The sequence below is a fragment of the Strongyloides ratti genome, scaffold srae_chrx_scaffold0000003, assembly GCF_001040885.1.
Source record: "Strongyloides ratti genome assembly S_ratti_ED321, scaffold srae_chrx_scaffold0000003".
NCBI lineage: Eukaryota > Metazoa > Nematoda > Chromadorea > Rhabditida > Strongyloididae > Strongyloides > Strongyloides ratti.
In genome coordinates this window covers 44,662-65,645 of record NW_020171511.1, presented here as the reverse complement: position 1 = coordinate 65,645, position 20,984 = coordinate 44,662, and the positions used below count along the sequence as shown (strand labels likewise).

At 22.9% G+C, this 20,984-nt stretch overlaps 6 protein-coding genes across 6 annotated transcripts; 2 read left to right on the top strand and 4 right to left on the bottom strand.

Annotated features, from left to right (window-relative positions):
* Nucleotides 1–407: 407 nt before the first annotated feature.
* SRAE_X000182400 (Protein kinase domain and Serine/threonine-/dual specificity protein kinase, catalytic domain and Protein kinase-like domain-containing protein) lies at nucleotides 408–7,113 on the top strand (the record flags this gene model as incomplete). Its single annotated transcript, XM_024653329.1, has 10 exons — nucleotides 408–552; nucleotides 641–895; nucleotides 950–3,603; nucleotides 3,786–4,146; nucleotides 4,197–4,347; nucleotides 4,461–4,700; nucleotides 4,775–6,045; nucleotides 6,229–6,369; nucleotides 6,509–6,848; nucleotides 6,903–7,113. The coding sequence occupies 10 exons, from the start codon at nucleotides 408–410 to the stop codon at nucleotides 7,111–7,113; spliced, it is 5,769 nt and encodes a 1,922-aa protein (XP_024499294.1).
* A 1,678-nt stretch (nucleotides 7,114–8,791) lies between these two features.
* Nucleotides 8,792–10,368, top strand: SRAE_X000182300 (G-protein coupled receptor; the record flags this gene model as incomplete). Its single annotated transcript, XM_024653318.1, has 6 exons — nucleotides 8,792–8,860; nucleotides 8,915–9,331; nucleotides 9,404–9,598; nucleotides 9,645–9,905; nucleotides 9,955–10,058; nucleotides 10,116–10,368. 6 exons carry the CDS (start codon nucleotides 8,792–8,794, stop codon nucleotides 10,366–10,368), a joined length of 1,299 nt encoding a protein of 432 aa, XP_024499293.1.
* Nucleotides 10,369–12,577: 2,209 nt separating this feature from the next.
* On the bottom strand, nucleotides 12,578–13,853 carry SRAE_X000182200 (Moulting cycle MLT-10-like protein family-containing protein; the record flags this gene model as incomplete). Its single annotated transcript, XM_024653307.1, has 2 exons — nucleotides 12,578–12,799; nucleotides 12,846–13,853. 2 exons carry the CDS (start codon nucleotides 13,851–13,853, stop codon nucleotides 12,578–12,580), a joined length of 1,230 nt encoding a protein of 409 aa, XP_024499292.1.
* Nucleotides 13,854–14,003: 150 nt separating this feature from the next.
* Nucleotides 14,004–14,879, bottom strand: SRAE_X000182100 (Transposase, ISXO2-like domain-containing protein; the record flags this gene model as incomplete). Its single annotated transcript, XM_024653296.1, has 1 exon — nucleotides 14,004–14,879. One exon carries the CDS (start codon nucleotides 14,877–14,879, stop codon nucleotides 14,004–14,006), a length of 876 nt encoding a protein of 291 aa, XP_024499291.1.
* Nucleotides 14,880–15,196: 317 nt separating this feature from the next.
* Nucleotides 15,197–16,085, bottom strand: SRAE_X000182000 (Moulting cycle MLT-10-like protein family-containing protein; the record flags this gene model as incomplete). Its single annotated transcript, XM_024653285.1, has 2 exons — nucleotides 15,197–15,978; nucleotides 16,031–16,085. The coding sequence occupies 2 exons, from the start codon at nucleotides 16,083–16,085 to the stop codon at nucleotides 15,197–15,199; spliced, it is 837 nt and encodes a 278-aa protein (XP_024499290.1).
* A 1,422-nt stretch (nucleotides 16,086–17,507) lies between these two features.
* On the bottom strand, nucleotides 17,508–19,777 carry SRAE_X000181900 (GH20068p; the record flags this gene model as incomplete). The annotated part of the gene is made up of 3 exons (XM_024653274.1): nucleotides 17,508–17,716; nucleotides 17,777–18,201; nucleotides 19,518–19,777. The coding sequence occupies 3 exons, from the start codon at nucleotides 19,775–19,777 to the stop codon at nucleotides 17,508–17,510; spliced, it is 894 nt and encodes a 297-aa protein (XP_024499289.1).
* Between the last annotated feature and the right edge of the window lie 1,207 nt (nucleotides 19,778–20,984).

Below are 20,984 nucleotides of genomic sequence, written 5' to 3'. Positions count from 1 at the left end.
TGCAATACTTAATACCCTTAACAAAATGATGTAAAAAATATAAAAAGATTCATTATTATTTTCTTATAAACTTTTATAACAGAAACTAATATACTTAAAAATTTTTTTTTCACTCATTTTTATTATTTAGTTTTTTTTTTTTAAAAATATTTTTATAGTTTCAAAATATGAATGTTTTTATAATTTGATAGGAAAAAAGATAAAGTTAACTACTTTTCTTTTTTCATTATTTCACGAATACATTTAATTTCATCATAACATATGATTGTATTTTTTTCTTTTTAAATGTTTTACTATTTATTTTATTTATGTATATTTTTATTTTATATTTTAATCTAATAGAATTAATTTTTTTTTTTAATAATAGCAGCCAAAAAAAGGCTGATTAATAATATTTCAAGCTGCCGATGACCTTAGGCTCTGGAGGCCATGGAGCGTCATCGCGCTCCAACAGCCGCAATAATTACCGTGCCGGTAAATATAGTACAAGTCGCATGAAATTAACTGGTGGCGGAAGTAGTATAGCTGGAACTGGTGGATCACATCCTTTAGGTATTATCATTTTATTTTTTTTTTCTATATTATTTCATCATAATATATTTTTGTTTTTTTTATTTGAAAAATAATTTTTGTTTTTTAGGAGGACATCCACTTAAATCGGCAGATCAATCTAAAAGACAAGATATAAAACATCGTTTTGAAATAACGAAAAAATTAGGGTCAGGTACATATGGAAAAGTTTCCCTTGCATATGATCATAAAACAGAAAGAGATGTAGCTGTTAAATTGATTAAAAAATCAGCCATTGAAAATAAGGCTGATCTTATTAGAATAAGAAGAGAAATAAGAATTATGTCAGCTTTACAACATCCAAATATTATTCAAATTTATGAAGGTATAATAATATTTTTGAAAAAAAAAATATTTAACTTTTTTTAATTTTTTTTAGTTTTTGAAAATAAAGATAAAATAATATTAGTTATGGAATATGCATGTGGTGGAGAGTTATATGATTATGTTTCAAAAAATGGTTCATTACCAGAACATGAAGCTAGAAGAATATTTCGTCAGATAACTTCGGCTGTTTTATATTGTCATAAGCATAAGGTTGCTCATCGTGATCTCAAATTGGAAAATATTTTACTAGATACAGACAATAATGCAAAAATTGCAGATTTTGGTCTTTCCAATTACTTTGATGATAAAAGATTATTAACAACATTTTGCGGGTCGCCTTTATATGCATCTCCAGAAATTATTAATGGTACTCCTTATAAAGGACCTGAAGTTGATTGTTGGTCTTTAGGAATATTACTTTATACATTAGTATACGGTTCCATGCCATTTGATGGTAGAGATTTTAATAGAATGGTACGACAAATAAAAAGAGGTGCATATTATGAACCAGATACACCATCTACGGCATCAATGTTAATAAGAAATATGCTTAGAGTTAATCCTGATAGAAGAGCTGATATTGATGATATTGCTAGTCATTGGTGGTTAAATCTTGAAGAAAATATGCCTGTTATTCAAGAGTTACCTGAAAATCAAATAACAGATCATACACCATTAACAGAAAGAGAAGAAACAATGGTTGTTCAAGATTTAGCTGATGAAACAGATGTCTTTATGGAATTTGGACATTTAAGTTCTGAAACAAGGAAAAAGATTGAAGAATTTAGAAGAAGAAGGAAAGAAGCTGAAGAATATAATGAAAATAGTCCAATAAAACCACCAAAAAGTAAAAAAATTAATGGTAATGAAGAACCAGAAATGACTTCTAAAGAAAAATCATTAAGAGACACTGAAACTAAGGAAGATGATAAAGCAGAAAATGAAGTTAAACTTATTGAAAATAATAATGAAAGAGAACATAATAGTCCAACAGTAAAATTAGATGATCTTTTTGATCCATTAGAACGTCTTCGTCAACTGGAAAATCGTCTTAATACTAATAGAACAAATAATAACATTGAAAAAAATACTCGCAAGAATAGTCGCAGTACTGGTGAAAAATTACATGATGAAGAAGATAATAATTTATCAAATAAACAACCACCAGCATTTACATCTGTTACCGAATCAAGAGAACAAAAAAGGCCTGACTCTAAACCTAACTCATTTGTAAGAAAAAATTCTAATTCAAGAACAAGTACTTCAAGAATAAGAGAATGGTCTCATCAAGAAATTGATTCACTTAACATGTTAATGAATCAAGTACTTGAACAAATGGAGAAAGGACCTGTTAGTCTTAATACAGTTGCTAGAATTAAAGGACATCCACACTATGATCAACGTCCAATGGTAAAAGAACTTTTGGAGTCAATATTAGCAGCACAACCACCATCTGTTCAAAAGCAAGCCAGTAAAATTATTCAACAACAAAGTAAAGACATTATAAGAAAGCAAATGTCCGGAAATACAATGTCATCAACATTAAGAAGTAGAGATAAAAATAAAGATATTTTTAATGAACAATCTTCAAGTTTAAACAAAAAAATCAACAATGCACCATTGCCACCAGAAAAATCAATGATCCCTAATAGACCTAGTACATTTAATGATGATGAAGAAGATGACAAACCATATTCTAAACCTATTTCTAAAAATAAATCTGATAAACATAAACTGGAATCAGGAAATCGACCATGGCATAGTGTTGAAGTTGGTTTTGAATCTGATAATTCTGATGAAAAAGAGTCAGAAAATGAATCTGAATGTGAAGTTGAGAAAGGTGTTGAAGAATCTACTAAAAAGAAAAATATTACAAATAATGATATAACTGAGATAACTGTTCAAGATACATCATTTGAAGATGTAACAGATGATGAAACACAAGTTTCTGAAGCTACTCTCCATACAGAAAAGACACCAGAATCGCGAGTTAATAATATTATGAAAATTAAAGAAGAAGGTAGTGAAACAGATCATGCATCAGAATTAGAAGATGACTTAGATGAAGATTATGGTGAAGATGAGGAAGAAGAATTAGATAGTGATATAGAGGAGTTGGCAGATGTTGTTGAACAAACTGTTTCTTCTGCTTCAAATGAAAAAGACAAAGATATTCATATTACTATAGATGCATCTGAATTTTTGAAAAAACCATATAATTCTGTACCAATTACAAAAATTAACCTTAACTCTTCTCTTGATAATCAGAAAAATGATAATTCTTTATCTAATAATAAATCACTTGATCAAAGCGGGTTTAAAACACCAGCACAAGATTCAAATTATCTTAATACATTTGACCGTGGACTTATTAAAAGACAAAGTAAAGGAAAATATCAACTTAATCATATTGATTTATATGGAAGAGGAGTATCAACTGAATCAGAAACACCTTCTATATTTCAACAAAAAAAACGAATTGGAGGCCCACAACCACCTGTTGAACAATGTCCTATTTTATTTGACAAGGTAAGTATTCAATGTCCAAAAGAAGAGTATTCGTCAAAGTATCCTATTAATATGAAACGAAGAGAGACTGCAATCTCTTCTGTAAAACAGGATTTTGGAAACATTAAGAAATCTAATAAAACAATAAGCAGAACTAATGAAATTGTCAAAAATAATGCCCCTGCAACTACCTTTACGGTATACTAAGAGTGTTATGCTTTATTTTTACCATTATAAGTAGTCATGTTTTCTTAACATTTAATAATTTTAATATTTATCTATTAACATAACAAATTTTTAGCTAATATGATACATTTTCCTCTGTTTGCTCATTTATCACAAAAAAAAATATATTTTATTCTATAATATTCTATTTTTAGGCTAAAAAATATATTATGCAATATCCAAATAAACTTGAAGATAGTGATGATGAAAAATTAAATGAGAAAATAATAAGAGAAAAAAGACAACAATCTGCTAAAGTACAAAATACTCAAAAAATGGATAACAAAAGTGGAAACCAAAATAGAGTAAGTAGTTTACCTCCTCGTAGTCCACCTCCCGTCAAATCTAATGATGGAGATTCAGAATATGAAGATCATGAGGGTGAAAATGACATTGATAAAGAAAGAACTGATAGTGAAATTGAGGAAGAAGATGAAGAAACGGAGGAATTTGATGACGAATTTCATCCATCATATAAACAAGTGTCAAATGTCATTGGTTTTAAAACAAATGAAGGTTAGTAAATATTTTTTATTAATATAATAATTTTTATATATTTATTAAAGGTAGTAACTTTAAAAATAATCCAACAATTCAAATAAATAATCAACCTACATCATATAAATCACCAACATTAAAAAATAATGCTTCAATTCAACAGAAAACTTATACATCTCAAGCACAAAATTCTTTAAAAAATGTGAATAAAAATGATGTGTAAGTTTTAAAAAAAAATATTAATAATTATATCATACCTAATATTTTTTTATCATGAATGAATATATGCTTCTTTTTTTTTTAATAACAAATAACTAATAATGATTGTTTAGGAATACTAATAATGCACGAAAAAAATATACAACTAATGCTTCATTACAAAATAATAAAGAATGTAAAGACAGTGCTAGTAAGATATCATCGAAAAATTCATCATCATCACCAACGAGTTTTAATGATGAATATAATGGAATGCAAAAGTGGGAAACTGCGGCTGCTTATATACGTAGAAAAAATCGTGAAAGACGGCAACGTAACCAAACAATTGCCATAACTGAAGAAGCTTATTTACGGTTGTTTTTTTTTTCTAATTTTTACTAATATACTATTAATATTTATTAATATATTTTAATAAATTAATTTTTAGAGCTAAAGCAAGTTTTGGACAAAGAAGCAATGATAATGATGAATCAAATGAAGATAGTTTACCAAATAGTCCATCTCACAATAATACAACTGGATACAATTATGATGTAAATAATGGTAATGGAGAACATAATGTTCGATATGGAATAAGTCAAATAAATTTAAATAAACCATACTCTTCTGGATATAATTATCAGTCATCTTCTGGATTTCCAAGTTATACAGGAAATAGTAGTCCATATTCTACCAAAAAATATGATGATTATCATTATACACATGGTAATCCACATTATAGTGGTAGTAGTTATTTACAAAGTCCTCAATATGGTGGATATAGAGATCAATATAGACAAACAAATAGAGGTATTGATAGAAGAAAAAGTTTTCATGAAATGACTCCTGAAAGAGATTATAATGATGATCAATTTGGAAGTAATTTTGGATTTGATAAATATAGATATAGTCCTAATGTACCATATCAACCAGCTAATACAAATCCAAGACATTATGAGGAAGAATTTTCATCATCGTCATCACATTGGAGTTCTGATCCAAAACGTTATCCATCTTATCATATACCAAATGATAGTGATATAAAAAGTTATGGTAGTAATAATATACGTCCATTTTCTAATAATTGGAATAATAATTCTGTATATTCTCCATATGGATATGATCGTGATCGTCCTATTAGTAATTATATGTCAACTGGAGTTGGTGGTTATCATCGTTCAACAAGACATGAAGATAATTATAATTATCCAAAAAGAAATAATTATGATAATGATTCAAAACATGGATATGGTTATTATGATTATAATAATTCTTCAACTCCATATTCTTTATATCCATCAACAAATATTGGTGGATATGGTAGTAAAGTTGATACAGAGGAAAGATCTTCAACAAAAGAAGGAATATTTTCTCGATTAAGGCCAGTTACAAAAAGAATTGCATCCGTATTAGGAGATGACAAAACACGACCGCGTTCTCAATCTAATGATCGTAAGTTTTCAGCTTCAGGACGATCTATAACTGGTGATGAACATAATGAAATAAATCGTCATCCTACACCAGAATTAAGTGATAGAAGTACTGATTACCCATATATTAATTATCATGATTCCGCTACTGGTGGTTTACCAAGAATGGCTATACCAAAAGAACCTGATATAAATATGACACCAGGAAGGGGAATTTTAAAAAATAAAACTTCTTCTGATGTTGAAACTAGAAAAGATTCTAATACAAGTACAGGTGGAGCTACATCAGGTAATAAAATTAAACAAAAATTTATTTATACAATTGATAGTAGTTATAACTATCATATTAAAAAAAAATTTATTATTTATATATATTCAATAATATGTATCCTTTACATATTTTTCCCATACTTTTTTTCAATTATTTAATACAATAACTTTTCTCTTTTAACCATTTAACATTTTTATTAAGGGGTTAAACATATCCTTAGCAGAATTCGACGAAGAATAAGCTTTGATAAAAGTGTCAGTCCTGCACCAACAACTAGAGTTTCAGCACCAATAACATATCAAAATGCTTTTATTAGCAACGTTGGAACATCTTTTGATGAAGGTTGTATATTTTAAAATAATTTTTATTTTATTGACTAATTTTTATAAGTGTGCTATTGCATGGCTTCTTTTTTTTTTTTGATTTTTAACAATATACATATATATTTAAAAAAAATAACTTTTTTTTTATTTTTTTTTAGATCGAAGAAGTCATAATTTTGAAGTTTATGATGTTGAAACAGCGGCACGTAAGCGTCAACTTAGTAATATTAATAGACGCCGGACATGTGATATTAGAATGGGTCCTGATGGAAAATTTATAACTAATACAAGTTATGGGGGTATTGATGATGATTATAAACGACCACGATCACCAATTGAAAAAATTAAATCATTCTTTAGAAAAACATCAAAAGAAAGTTCTGTTGGTGGGAATAATATTTCTTCTGGTGTTACTGGAAAAACAACACCATATGATTATTCAAGTGGATATTCTAGACATGATGGTAATAGTTCTATTGGTTCTGCTGCATCATCAAGGTAAAAATAACAATAAAATATTTTTAATAATAATTTTTTTACTATAAATTTTAGATATACTAGTGGGACTGATAAAATTTTTGGATCATTTCCCACATCATCAAATTCTTCGAGATTAACAAGTAATCATGGTAGTTCACAATATAATAATCAAGGAAATAAATATACACCAGTAATGAGTTCATCACCTTATACTACAGGTGGTCCATCTTCACGTTACACACCATCAACAAGAAATTGGCATGACGACTCTCATCATTATTAATATTTACATTTTATTCATGAACGGTGGTAAAATAAAACAAGATGCAAAAAAATTTTCACAATTATTTGTAAGCTGTAATCATTATTTTTACAATTATTTTAAATAGAAAGAATTAAATTTTAAATTTTACAACATTTATATCTATATATCTATATATATATATTTTTAATGATATTTTTTTTAGTAAATAAGAAATTTGAACTCATTTGTACACATGAACCAAATTGAATATTCATAAATAATTAAAATATATCATTTAGTTTATCTTTTTTTTTGTTTTATTATACTTGGCATTTGTTATTTTACTTTGTTTTTTAAAATTTTTATTCTCTATTATTGTAATAATATTAAAAAAAAAAATATTTTTTTTTTATGAAAATTCAAAAAGAACTAACATACGACAAAGATTAAAAAAGTTTATTACTCTTTATATAAAAATTGTTTAGTAAAATGTTATTAAAAAGGATGAGAAATTATTAAATTTCAGAATTCGACAGCTTCATCAATGCTAATTATATAAATAATGAGAAATGGTTAAATTTTGTTTATATCTATGAAAACAGTCATTTAATAGTATTTGGAAATTTTTTCTAATAAATAATAGCTGAATCTTCAAGTTAAGTTTTTTTTTTATATTTGCACTATAAGATACTTTGTTAAATTAAAAATGACGAAATAAATTTACATTTTTTCTAACTACATATGATAATATTACTTTCTTTTTAAATATTTATTAAAAATTTTTTTTAACAACTATTAAGATATATCTTTATCTCAGACAGTAAAATTTATTCCTCCTACTTTTATAATATTTCGTTAAATTAATAGTTTAGTATTTATTTCGTTTTTTAATTAGAATATTAAAAAAAAAATTGTAAAGAAAAATCACGCAATCAACTTGTTATCTACTATAATAAATTCCTTTTAAACCATTTTATACTTGAGTAAAAGTTGCGAAATTTTTAGTAGATGTAGGCGTATTGACGTATATATTATAAAATAGTAATATTTATCATTTCTAATTGACTCATTTAACTTATATAACTATTTTAAATAATTTTTTACATTATAAAAGAAAAAAAAATCGGTAGTAATGTTAATATTAATTTATTTTATTATTTTTTTTAAATAATTTATATAAAGAAATTTTATTTAAAAAATTATAAATTTAATCTAATAATTATATAAATATATATATTTATATGAATATTGTACTTACTGTATATATGTATATATATAAATTAATTAACACAGTAGGATATATTTATTTAACTATTAGATTTTAAAAGTTTTCTTTAAAATATAAAATCTTTTTTTAATGTGTCTTGTTAATATTAATTATTTTACCATGCTGAGAATTTATAATATTTCAAAGTTTTTATATTTTATAATTTAAATATTTACAAAAAAATATACAATTATTTTAGCATAAAATATATTGTTATAAAATATTTAGGTATAATTTATTAAAATAAATATATAATTAATGTTGTTTTTATATATATTGTCAATGTTAGAATAATTGCAATAAAATATAATACAAAAAAAATTAATTTTTTTTTATCTATAAAATAATAATTTAAGGTGTTTTTTTTCATATTATGTGAACAATATAGTTTATTGTTAAATATTATTTGAAAAAAAAATTATTAAAAAGTTTTTTTTATTATTTCTAAGAATGAATAATTCAATTAATATATCTGTGTATATACCAGAAAGAGTAAATATTTTAGAAAATGCTCCAATTGTAAGTTTTTTTTTTATATATATTTTTTTTTATTTAATATAAAATATATTAAAGGAATTTGCATTACCATTATATGGATATCTTCTTCCATTTCTTGTATCAGTTACTACTGTAACAAATTCATTTATAATAATTGTACTGTCTCAAAAACATCTTCGCACACCAACAAATTATGTCTTATTTTCTATGGCACTTTCTGATATGTTAATTGGTTTATCAAGTTTACCATGGTTTTTGTATTATTACACATTTAAAGGTTATAAAATTGATGAAATTTATGGTTTATCTTCATTTTGGTGTTCATTATATCCATATATATCAACATATATACCAACAATATTTAGAACATGCGCAAATTGGCTTGCTGTATATTTAGCAGTTCAAAGATATGTATATGTTTGTGTTCCTGCCAGTGTTCATCGCTATTGTACTCCTAAAACAACAAAAATTATAATAATTACAATATTTACGGTAAGAATTTTTTTTTTTTTTTTGTTTTTATAATAATAAAAAAAAAATGTATTTTTATAAATAATTTTTTAGATATCATTTATATCAGTTTTACCAGAGATGTTTGCACTATTTTATGTAACTAGAAAAGAAGAAGGAAATCGTTTGGGATGTTATCTCAAATACTCTTATTGGGTAATGCATATATTTGGAATACAACTATATCATATAACAACTTGTACATTTAAAGCATTATGTGTATCAGCAATTCCTTGTATACTTTTAATGGTAAGTTAAAATTTATATTATTAAAATAAAAAAGTATCATATTTAGATTTTTACTTGTAAATTAGCAAAAACTATAAAAAAAGCTGAAAATAGAAAAAGAAGCTGGACAACACCAGCAGCAATGCAAAGTAATTTTATTCCTATTTCATCAGGAGAAATTGAAAATTCTATTCCACAAACAAATACCCGTATGACGTCAAATACAATGTCTCTTTCAAGTGGAACATTTTCATCAGGTTCAAATCGTTCACTTTATGCAACAAATCGTATGCTTCTCGTTGTTTGTATTGTATTTCTTATATTAGAAGTAAGTCTTAAAATAATTATATTATTTATAATAAAAATTTTATTTTTAGGTTCCAGCAGCTGTTATATATATATTACATTTTTTAACAGCAGCTGATATAATACCTGCACCAGGAGAAACTTATCGTCTTCTTAATATATTGTTGATAATACGGTAAAATTATATATTTATAATATATAAATATAATATTAATAATAAATTTTTTTTTAGTAATATTCTTGTTATTTTAACATCACCTATTCAATTTATAATATATTGTTCAATGAGTGAGCAATTTAGGCTTACAGTAAGGCAATTATTTTCAACAAGATTATTATATGTAACACAAGCACAAGCAACATTTCATGGTGGTAAAAGATATTCACTAATTTTAGTTGATTTAGAATTAATAGAAGAAAAAAGAAAAGAAGCTGAAGAAAGAATGTTTTGGGCAAGTGGTAACAAAAAAATAAGCGTAAATTAATATGAATAGTTTAAACAATTTTATTATTTTATGAAAAAAAAGCATTTTTTTTATAGTAGTATTTTTTTTTATTATTAAATTTGACAGTATTACAATTTTTATATTTACTTATACTAAAGATACATTATCTTAATTAATTCATAATATTTTATTGTACTTTATTTTTTGAAAAAATGCATATATAATATTCAGAAAATTATATTTCATAAATAATTATAATTTTATACTTTTTTTTAAAAATATAATCATAAATTAATGGTGTATATTAGTCATTGTGTTTTGATGTATAACATTTTAAATTCAAATGATAAAATAATTATATATATTTGTTTTAATCAACATTAATTTCAATCAAATTAATACGAACAATAATAGTACAAATTTTTTTTATCTTAAAGAATAATATATTATTTAACTTAAAAATAATTATTTTGCTATTTTATACATTTGACCTTTAAGATAATTAGTTTTTAGATTTATAGCGTGTTATCTACAAAGTTATTAAATATTTTTCCATAATATTCTAATCAAAATTGTAAAGAGATATATTTCTTAAATAAATGTTCATTAAAATTTAATAATTAAAAATAATTTTAATATTTTAAATTAATATATATATATAAATATCTTATTTCAATATTCTAGTCAAAATTTTAAAAATATCTTATATCTTTATACTTTAACCATTTTATAATTTTAAAAAATATTACATTATTAATGTTGGTTAACATAATTAAATATGCTTTTAATATTTAAAAATTTAATAAAATATATAAAATGTTTAATTTTGTAAAGTTTTTATAATTAACAAAATATTAGTTGGAAAAAAAAAATTTTTTTTCATTATATATTAACATTATTTATTTACTTTAATTATAATTGAAATATACTTTGTCAAAATAAATTAATGTAACTGTTGTCATTACAATCACTTGAATTTTAATTCTTAAAGTTTTTTTTTTTCAATACAATTTAAAATTCTATTTTCATATGATTATACCCTATATATAATATAATTAATATGCCATAGAAAATAAAACTAATATACTTTTTTTGAACATTATTAAACCCATTTTGTCAAAAAGAAAGTGTATTGTTAAAGAATAAATAAAAAGTCAAATAATATTATTGATGAAATTTTATAAAATAATAATATATATACATACTTAAAAATTAAAAAGTATTGTAATAAAAAAAAATAATTTGTATATATATTTACATTGGTATTATTAAATTTTTATAAGATTTGTAAAAAAAATTATCTGATTTATAATAAATTCTATTTTCAACAATATTAAGTAACTAATTTATGACAAAAAAAAAAATTATAAAAAGTTTAAGATGATATAGAATTTTAAATTTATTTATAAATTATTTTAAAGTTATTTTATAATTATAAATAATAAAAGGAACATTTAATTTTTTTATTAAAATCATATTAAAATTTCTAGGTTATTATTATTAAAAAAATTTTTAAATAGTATTAAAAAATTACCTCCTTCAAAATTCTAGTTATAAAATTAAATTTCAATTTACTTTAAATTAAAAAAACATTTATTTTATAATATAGTTATTAAAACATGAGGAAATAGATTAGTTTATTAAAATCAACAGTACTTTATTTTTCTATATGACCTGAAGATTATTTAATGTATATCTTTTTAATTGAAATATAGTAATACTACAAATATATATTTATATATTTGTATTTAAATATGTTCCTTTTACAATAAAGAATATTTTAAATTAATTGAAAATTGTGTAGACATGTCTAATTAATATTAATAACCTTGTAATTAAGAAAATATTTATGTATTGTGTGTTTTAAAAATATTTGGTCTTTTATAAAAGATTAAATTATGTTAAATCTCTTGATAATATAAAGTTGGTATTTTTAGTAACAAATAAATTTAACATAATAATTATATCATTACGATGTAATTTATTTAAGTATTAAATAAATGTTATAGAATTACTATTTTTTTTTTCTTAATTTACTTATTAAGTTCATTGTATTATATTCCAAATAAAATACACTTAATGAAAAATTAATTTAATATGTTTATTTAAAAGTAATATTATAAAAATCATTAGATAAAAAATTTTTTGATTTATTTATTAAAAAATAAATTAATTTTTTGATATTTTATTGCGTTATTTAGAAATAGATTGATTTATTTTTGTACGTTTTTTACTAATAATTTGTTTTTTAACTGAGCCAACTTGGTGATAAGACAACTTCTGATGCAATAAGTTTTGATTCCACCAGCGGCGATAGAGCATAAGGACTTAATACAACAGCAAACAATGCTTGTGGTGATAGAATAATTGGCGAAAGTACAAATGGTGATAATACTAATGGTGAAAGTACCATAGGAGTTAAAATAAGGGGTGATAAGGCAAATGGTGAAAGAATTACAGGAGTCAATGCCTAAAAAAAATAATATAATAAAATAAATATAATAAATAAAACTTACTTGTGGAGAGAGAATAAAAGGACTGAGTACAAATGGAGAAAGAACAAAAGGATTCATGACACCAGGAACTAAAATAAGTGGATGGAGAACTAAGGGTGAAAGAATAATTGGAGATCCAACCAATGGTGAAAGAATAAGTGGTGAAAGTACACGAGGAGATAATACCAATGGAACAAATACCCATGGTGATAAAACAATTGGTCCAAGTACAGCCGGTGAAAGAGTAATTGGAGATAATACTAATGGTGAAAGAACAACAGGTTGCGAAAGAGCTGCCCCAGAAAATGTTAATGGAGTAAGAAGGAATGGTGAACTAACAATAGCACGCTTTCTTCTTTTACCATCTTTTATATCATAATTTGGTTGTAATTTACCATCAGCTATATCTCTAATTGATTTGATAAGAATTTCCATAATATTTTCTTCATCAATGTCAGATAAATTTTGTAATGCTTCGCTAGAATTAAATGGTGAATCGTTTCCATATACAGTTTCCATTTGTGATTTTGTTAATATAGCAAATCCTCTATTATCAAGTTTAGAAATTTGATCTTTACTGTAAGTTTTTGATAATTTTTCAAAAATTTCAATTTTTCTTTTTTCTTCATCACCATAACGTTTCGTAACATTTTCTTTTGTAAAGTATAATTTTTCGCCATGCATACCTATCATCTCGTTTTTTCTTCTTTCTTTTAAAAGTTTTTCTTTTTTTTCAATAGAATCAGATACACCTGCAGCCTCAACAATAAAATCAAGCCATGCATCTTGATCATTTGGTGTAAGTATACCTAAAAGTTTTTTTAAACTAAATAATTGTTCTTCATTCTTTCCTTCACCATGTAAACTAAAAAGTGATGGTGATAAAAGGTTAACAGTATCATTTCCAACTTGATCAGGTACCAGTGATAAAAATCTTGGAGATAATAGTTTTATTGTTTTACTATCAAAATTACTTGTATTAGCACCTCCCAAACTCATACCGGTACTTTCCGGTTTTAACCCCGCCATTTTCAAATACCCATAACTCCCCCCAAAAGTTTTCTTTTTTTATAAAACTTTGAGGGATGAGATTCCTATCCAATCCCCTTTTGTAACTTAAAAAAAAAAATTGAAAAAAAAGTTTAAAAAAAAGTTAAAAAAAAAGTTTAAAAAAAAATTTTATTTTTCACTTAAAAATTCATAATAAAAGCGAATGTCCCTCAAAATGGACTCAAATTCTTTTTTTTTATTTTTTTGCCGCCATGTAAATTCATACATGTAGCCTTCTAACATGCTTCTCCGTGTTCCACATTGTCTTTTGGACCTTTCTTTCACGGATCTCCAAACTCTTTCAATGTTTTGGGTATGAGCATTTGTTAGTGGGTCCACAAAGTTATATTTGTGATTCACCTTCAAATGCTCATACCCAGAATCACTTACTTGAGAATAGCCTCTCCACATATCAGAAATAATGAGTGTTTCTGGAGCCACTCTTCTTTTCAAAACTTCCATTAGAGTTTCAGAAGCTCTATTTGCAACTGGCTCCACAAAACACTCCTTTGTTTCTCTGCAAATTCCACCAAAACACCATTGCTGCGGTAGGATTCTGCCACAATTATATTTTCTTCGCGAAAAGAGGGTTTCATCCACTTCAACTGTTAACCCTTTTCCTCCTATTTTATTTTCCTCCTTTTTCTCCAAATAAAGACAGACTTCCCTCAAATAACTGTTCCAAGCAACAACAGTGTTTTTATTCAGCCCCAATTCTCTCTTCATATCTTCCACAGACGATTGTTTGTGGGCCCAATAATAAATGAATGAAATTGCCTTTTGTAATGGCAATTTGGTTCCATCAAACCATGAATTCACCCTTATTCCACTTTCTTTGCGGCAACTTCTTAAATTACAACGCCATCTTATTGGATTCGTAAAATTGAGCTTCATAAAATGACCATTTTCACATTTTCTTACTGTTGGAAGTAGATTATGCTCTTGAAGATATTTTATTGCTTTTTCTTCATCAGAAATCTTTTTTGTAAGTGTAGAAATATTCATTATTCTGGAAAAAAAAGAATTATTATTGTTTTTGAAAAAAATAATTATTTTTAATTAAAATCAAATATCAAATACCTTTTTTTCTTTTTTTTTCCTTATTTTTTACCAAAAAAATTCAAATTTTATTATTTATAAAATTATTCATTAAAATCAAATATCAATTACCTTTTTTTCATTAATTTATATTCATTTTTCATTAAAAAAATCAAATATCAAACTTTATTTTATTTTAATATTTTATAAAAATTTTAAAAAATTATCATATAATAAATTAATATGCAAAAAAAAAATAATTTTTATATGTTAATTTTATTTAATCAGTATATGGCGGGGTTAAAACCAGAAAGTACCCTCATACCTATTTTAACAGCTTCTCTTAAAACTTTTAATGGAAGTCTTATATCTTTAACTTTTTCATATTTTTCTTTTAAAATTTTTGCTTCACTTTCTTCTTTTGTTTTTTTAAGTATATTTTTAGCAATTGTATTACCAAATTTTTTTACATTCTGTTCTTGTATATTATCTTCCATTTCTATTTGTTTTCCCATAGTTTTAACTTCATTTATCAATCGTCTCCAACTTTTTGTTTCATTTTTATTTTTAGCAATAAGTATTGTTTTTTGTAAATATTTTGCTAATGCTGTTAATATACCTTGATCATGTTTATCCTTTAATTTATAATTATCTGACTTTTTAACTTTATATTCACTGATATCTCTTTTAGATCTATTTATTATTGGTGATGATAACGTTTGTTTTGATTTACCAGTAAAAACTGTCCATCTATTACCTTTACGATGTTCAATACTTTGTAAAGCTCTTGTGACACATTTAGCATGATCTTTTATATTATATGCACTTTTTGAACAATTTTCAAGTTCATTTTTAGCATCTTTTTTCATCAAATGCATTTTATATGATGATACTGCAGCCATCAAACCTGAAATTGCTTGTTCACTCCAATGTTTATGAAGATCATTAACAGCATCTTCTCCAATCGGTATATTTAATGCTTCGCCATCATAATATTTTTCGTTAAGTTTTTTAGCAAATGCTTCCTCAGATAATTGTGGTATTGTTGTAGATGTCGTTGTTTGAGCTTAAAATATTTTATTATAATAAAAATAAATAAATAATATAATATTACTTACCATATATTGAAAAGTATAAAGATAAAAATGCAAAAAAAATATAACACTTTATCATATTTATATATTGTATTTTTTTAATATTTTTCAAGATAATTGTAGTTGTAATACTATTATTTGTAATTCGAAAAATTCGTTTAGCCAGTAATTATCTGAAAGTTTACTTGGTACCTTATAAATACTCTTCTTGAGGGAAGTATACCTTCTAAAATTAGGCCATCTTATTAAAATTTTAAAGGCTGGGTAAAAGTTTCATTATTATAAAATAAAAGAAGTAATTTGTATGTAACAATTTAGGTGCATCTGTATGAATAAAATTAAAATTCCGCCTTATTAATTAATAGAGTACTTCAAAATTAAAATAAAAGGGTTTGCAAAATTAAAGAAAAAAATGTTGCTAAAAATCATGTTTTATTAAGAAAGAGTTTCCTCTTCTTAAATTTAATAATACAATTGTATAATAATCAACATTAAACCGGGTATAAACATTAAAGGTTAATTATAATATGTTCATTTAATTATAAGAATTATTAAAATGTATTAATATCTTAAAAGTAAATATTTGATAATATAATATTTATTAAATTTATATAAAAAATATATTTATTGATAGTTTTAAAATATTTAAACTTCCTTATTTATTGCAAATAATACATATTAAATATATATTAATTAATAAAAGCATTTTTTTTTTTAAAATGATATTTAAAAAAAAAATTTTCAAAATTATTATTTTGAGTAATACTTTTTTTTATAAGTAATAAAAATAAGTTTATGTAAATAAAAATTATCCAATAATTATATAATAATAGTATATATTTCTAATTTTTTTTTAAAAAAAGGAAAATCATTGTATTATTTTTAATTCAAGAAATTTATGTGAAGAGATAAAAAAATTAAATTAAAAAAGAAAAGATAAATTGGATGATATCAAATTAACTTGTAATAAATAATTTTCATTATAAATATTTATATTTTTGTATTTGTATTTGTGGTAACAACTAATTAAAATTTTCAAGTGTTCAAAATTCATGAAAATTTGTCAAACAATAATTATAGTGAAATTAACATTATTTTTAAAATTGCTATGTTTTCCATTTATTTATTAGAGTGTAAAAATAAAAAAAACTATTTTAAAAAAATTTTTATTTTCATTTATAAATAAATATATACAATAACAATTAAGTAATTTTTGTTTGAATTAAATTATTAATGAATTGGCAATTTTTTGTGTCGTTTTTTTTTATTTTGTTGATTTTTATATTTATAACAAAAAACTTTAATTTTACATATTATATAATATAATTATTATTTAATTATAAAGATAAAAAATGTATGTACATTATTAACAATTTATTAAGATAAATGTTTTAAAATATCAACAAAAAAATGTTTTTTTTTTATCTTCACCGGTTTTAATAATTTATAATATTTGGGATTTTCATATGCTTGTATAATTAAAATTACTATAAAATATTTCCTATAACCAATTAAAACGCTTCTGAATAAGGTTAAAAAATTTTTCATTCTCTAATTTATAAAAATTTTTCATCTGCTCTGTTACAGCTCTTTTTACTCTAGGATGTTTCCTACCTTTTGTTTTCCCTAGGCAATGTACGTGACTATCTGCATATTTAACACAAGGAAAACCTTTGACAGGATCATGGATAAAATTTTTTTTTAATACAACTGAAAAGTCCATTTTATTAATATAATAATAATTATTAAAAAAAAAAAATGTATATTTACCTGGAGAAAGTCCTAAAAATTTTTCTGCTCGATTAACTTCTTCAACTGGATTAGATATTAAATTTTCTCCATCAATAAATAATATTTGTTCTAAAGGAAAATATTTAAGCCAATTTAAAAGATACTTATGATAAACACCAATTTTTATAGCTCCCCATGATGAATTGATACCATTTTTACAATTAGTTTTATTAATTTCATTACATAAAACCATTTCTTCAAATGTATTTTTAATTGTATTAATTTTTCTACTTTTTGCTTGAGTATAATCAGAAATGGCTCTAATTATTGGATTTCTAACAACTAAAATTAATTTCATTTTTGGATCTAAATTATAGATACGTTCCGGTGATAATGGATTTACAAAATAACCAGGACTTTTTTCAATTATTATATCTCCACTTTTTGCTTCTGGTAGTTGTGATCTAAAGATTTAATATAAATTAATAATGTTTAATAAATTACAATTAAATTAATTTCTTAAATTATAATTTTTTCACTCATCTGCTTTTCACTCATTTTATATTAAAACAGATACATTATTTATATGTGATAAATGATTTGTTCTTTTATTATATTTAAGACAGTTAACAGAAAAGGGTGATAAATATTAATACTAATTATTGATAACTGTAAAAATGTCAAAGCAAATATCACATCTAATGTGACAAATTAGTGATGAGTTTATTTATTTATTTTTATTGTCGTATAATTTCTTTTATTTTTTTTTTATTTTTATATTAAAATTAATGTTTGGTTATTTATGCCTTTTTAATTAAATAAAGCCATTATTTTTGATGGGTAAAATAAAGAAATTATAAAAATAACTTTTTTAAATAAAAAGATACAATATATTATTTAATTGACATGGCAAATAAAATTTTTCTTAAATTTTTATCGTTCTTAAAATCATATTGACTACTTTTTTAACTACAGTACTACACTTATTTAATTAAAATAAAAATTTAGTAAATTTTTCTAGTTGCAATAATTAGTTAAATATATATTCTTTGTTGCCAATGAAAAATCATTATATCTTTAAATTAAATCAAGATTAGGTATGTGTATCAAATAAAAAGTGTTATACTTAAAGATTGTTATAAACTAAAAGGAAATATTTATAAAGATAATGGATATTTATAAAAGGGATGCATATAAATAATTATCTTGTTACTTCTTAGTACATTGTTAAAGTTTAAGGTACATTTAATCAAATGAATATTATAATACAAATATAAAGTTATATATTTATTAAAATGTAACTATATTTCATTTAATAATCTTTTAAATATTATTCATTTTAATACTTTGAAATAAATAGAAATTAAATTATAAATCACTTAAGGCATTTTATATATAATACAAAAAAATTTAAAGATATTGTCTAAATAAATTATATAAGATTATGATTGAATTTAATAAGATGATGAACTTATGTATAGAAAGAATACTTAAAGTAATACTCTTGACATGATATGTCATGAAAAGTAAATTTTATTTGCCACATTGTTACCTTCATATTAATATTAAATTAATAATACTTACTTTTCATAATCAACTCATAAATCTATACTTATTAGTTATAAAAATAATATTAAAATTTGCCCCTGACTTAATTTATTAATATGACCTTAAAATTAAGTTTTAGATTACATTTTGAATAATATTAATTTTTTTTTTCAATAACCGTAAATTATTAATTTTTTAAAGATATCTATTATAGATATAACTTAAAACATACCTATACCAATCAAGACCTTTATTATAATTTTTATCAAAATAATGTACTTCTGGTCCTGGTGCCTTAATTTTCTTATTAATTTTTAAAAATTCTAACAATGCTCTTGTACCACTTTTTTTAACTCCGATAATAATAGCTTGAGGATATCTACGTTCAAATATCTGATTATTTACATTTTCAGGTATCCTTCCAGTATATATTACATTATTAAAGTTAAAAATAATTAATATCAATATAATTATCTTACATAGATAAATCATAATTTCTTAAATTATAAAAAAAAAAAGTTATTATATAAAAAAACGTTTCATTTTAAGAATTATGTGCAAAAAATGACTAAAATTTTTAATTTCAATAGAATGTTGTACAACAAGTTATTGTTTTATATAAAAAAAAATATTTAGTTAATTACATTTCTTTTTTATTTGTTTAATAAAATATAATTTAAATGATTGTTAATTATTAAAAAAAAATATAAAGATTTAAAGATAAATAAAAATTGTAGTAATATAATGGCGGAGAATTTGTTCTAAAGAATTGTAAACTGTCTAATGAAAATGAATTGTGTAGTCATAAAAAAAGTATTCTATAACAGTTGATTATATCCTCATCAGATAATGAATAAGATAGTTATTATAATGTCACAATTGAAAGAATTGTTCACAACTGTTTGATAATTATGTAATAATAATGTGAGATAAGGTATCATAAAAAGGTATGCTATTGTCGGCAAGTAACTAAATATGAAACTTTTCATTAAATAAAATGATCATGGCATAATGATATTAAAAGAATATTATATATATTTACATGGGATTGTAATATAATAAATTTAATTAAAAAATATATAATAGAATAAATTATAGAGAGGGAAAATATTATTAATGATATGCTTTAATAAATTTTTGATTTACTTAAAGAGGTGGAGTATCTTATTTACCTATAAGCGGATAGAATGACATTAATGATTAGACAATATCTAAGCTATTTACTATTTATATAACAAAAAATAACGATATATTATCAACTTTAATTAATTAAAGAAATAAATTTATTGAACAAAAAAAAATCATTTGTAACTATTATAATAAACTATTTATTTAACCTTCCTTTTTTTTATTTCATTAATAAAAAATAATTATATATTAGTTTTTTTTTTGTTATACTTTTAACTATTTCATTAATAAGCAGAAAAAAAAAAAAAAAAGTATGCCAATTTAAATAATGAAAGAAAAGAAGTGTAATTTTGAATACTTTAAATAAGTGGTAATTAATTTGATTAGTCAACCGCAAACAACATCTATAAGGTTTTGACTCAAAAGGTGATTTCACAAAGTGCCTTTCTATATATCAAAATAGCAAATAAATAACAGCTGCATGGTAAAAGTGGCATTATTAATAGTTAGAAAGTATTAAGTGTTTTTTAAATTATAACATCTTTGAAGTTAGTTTAGTTAAAAAAAAAAA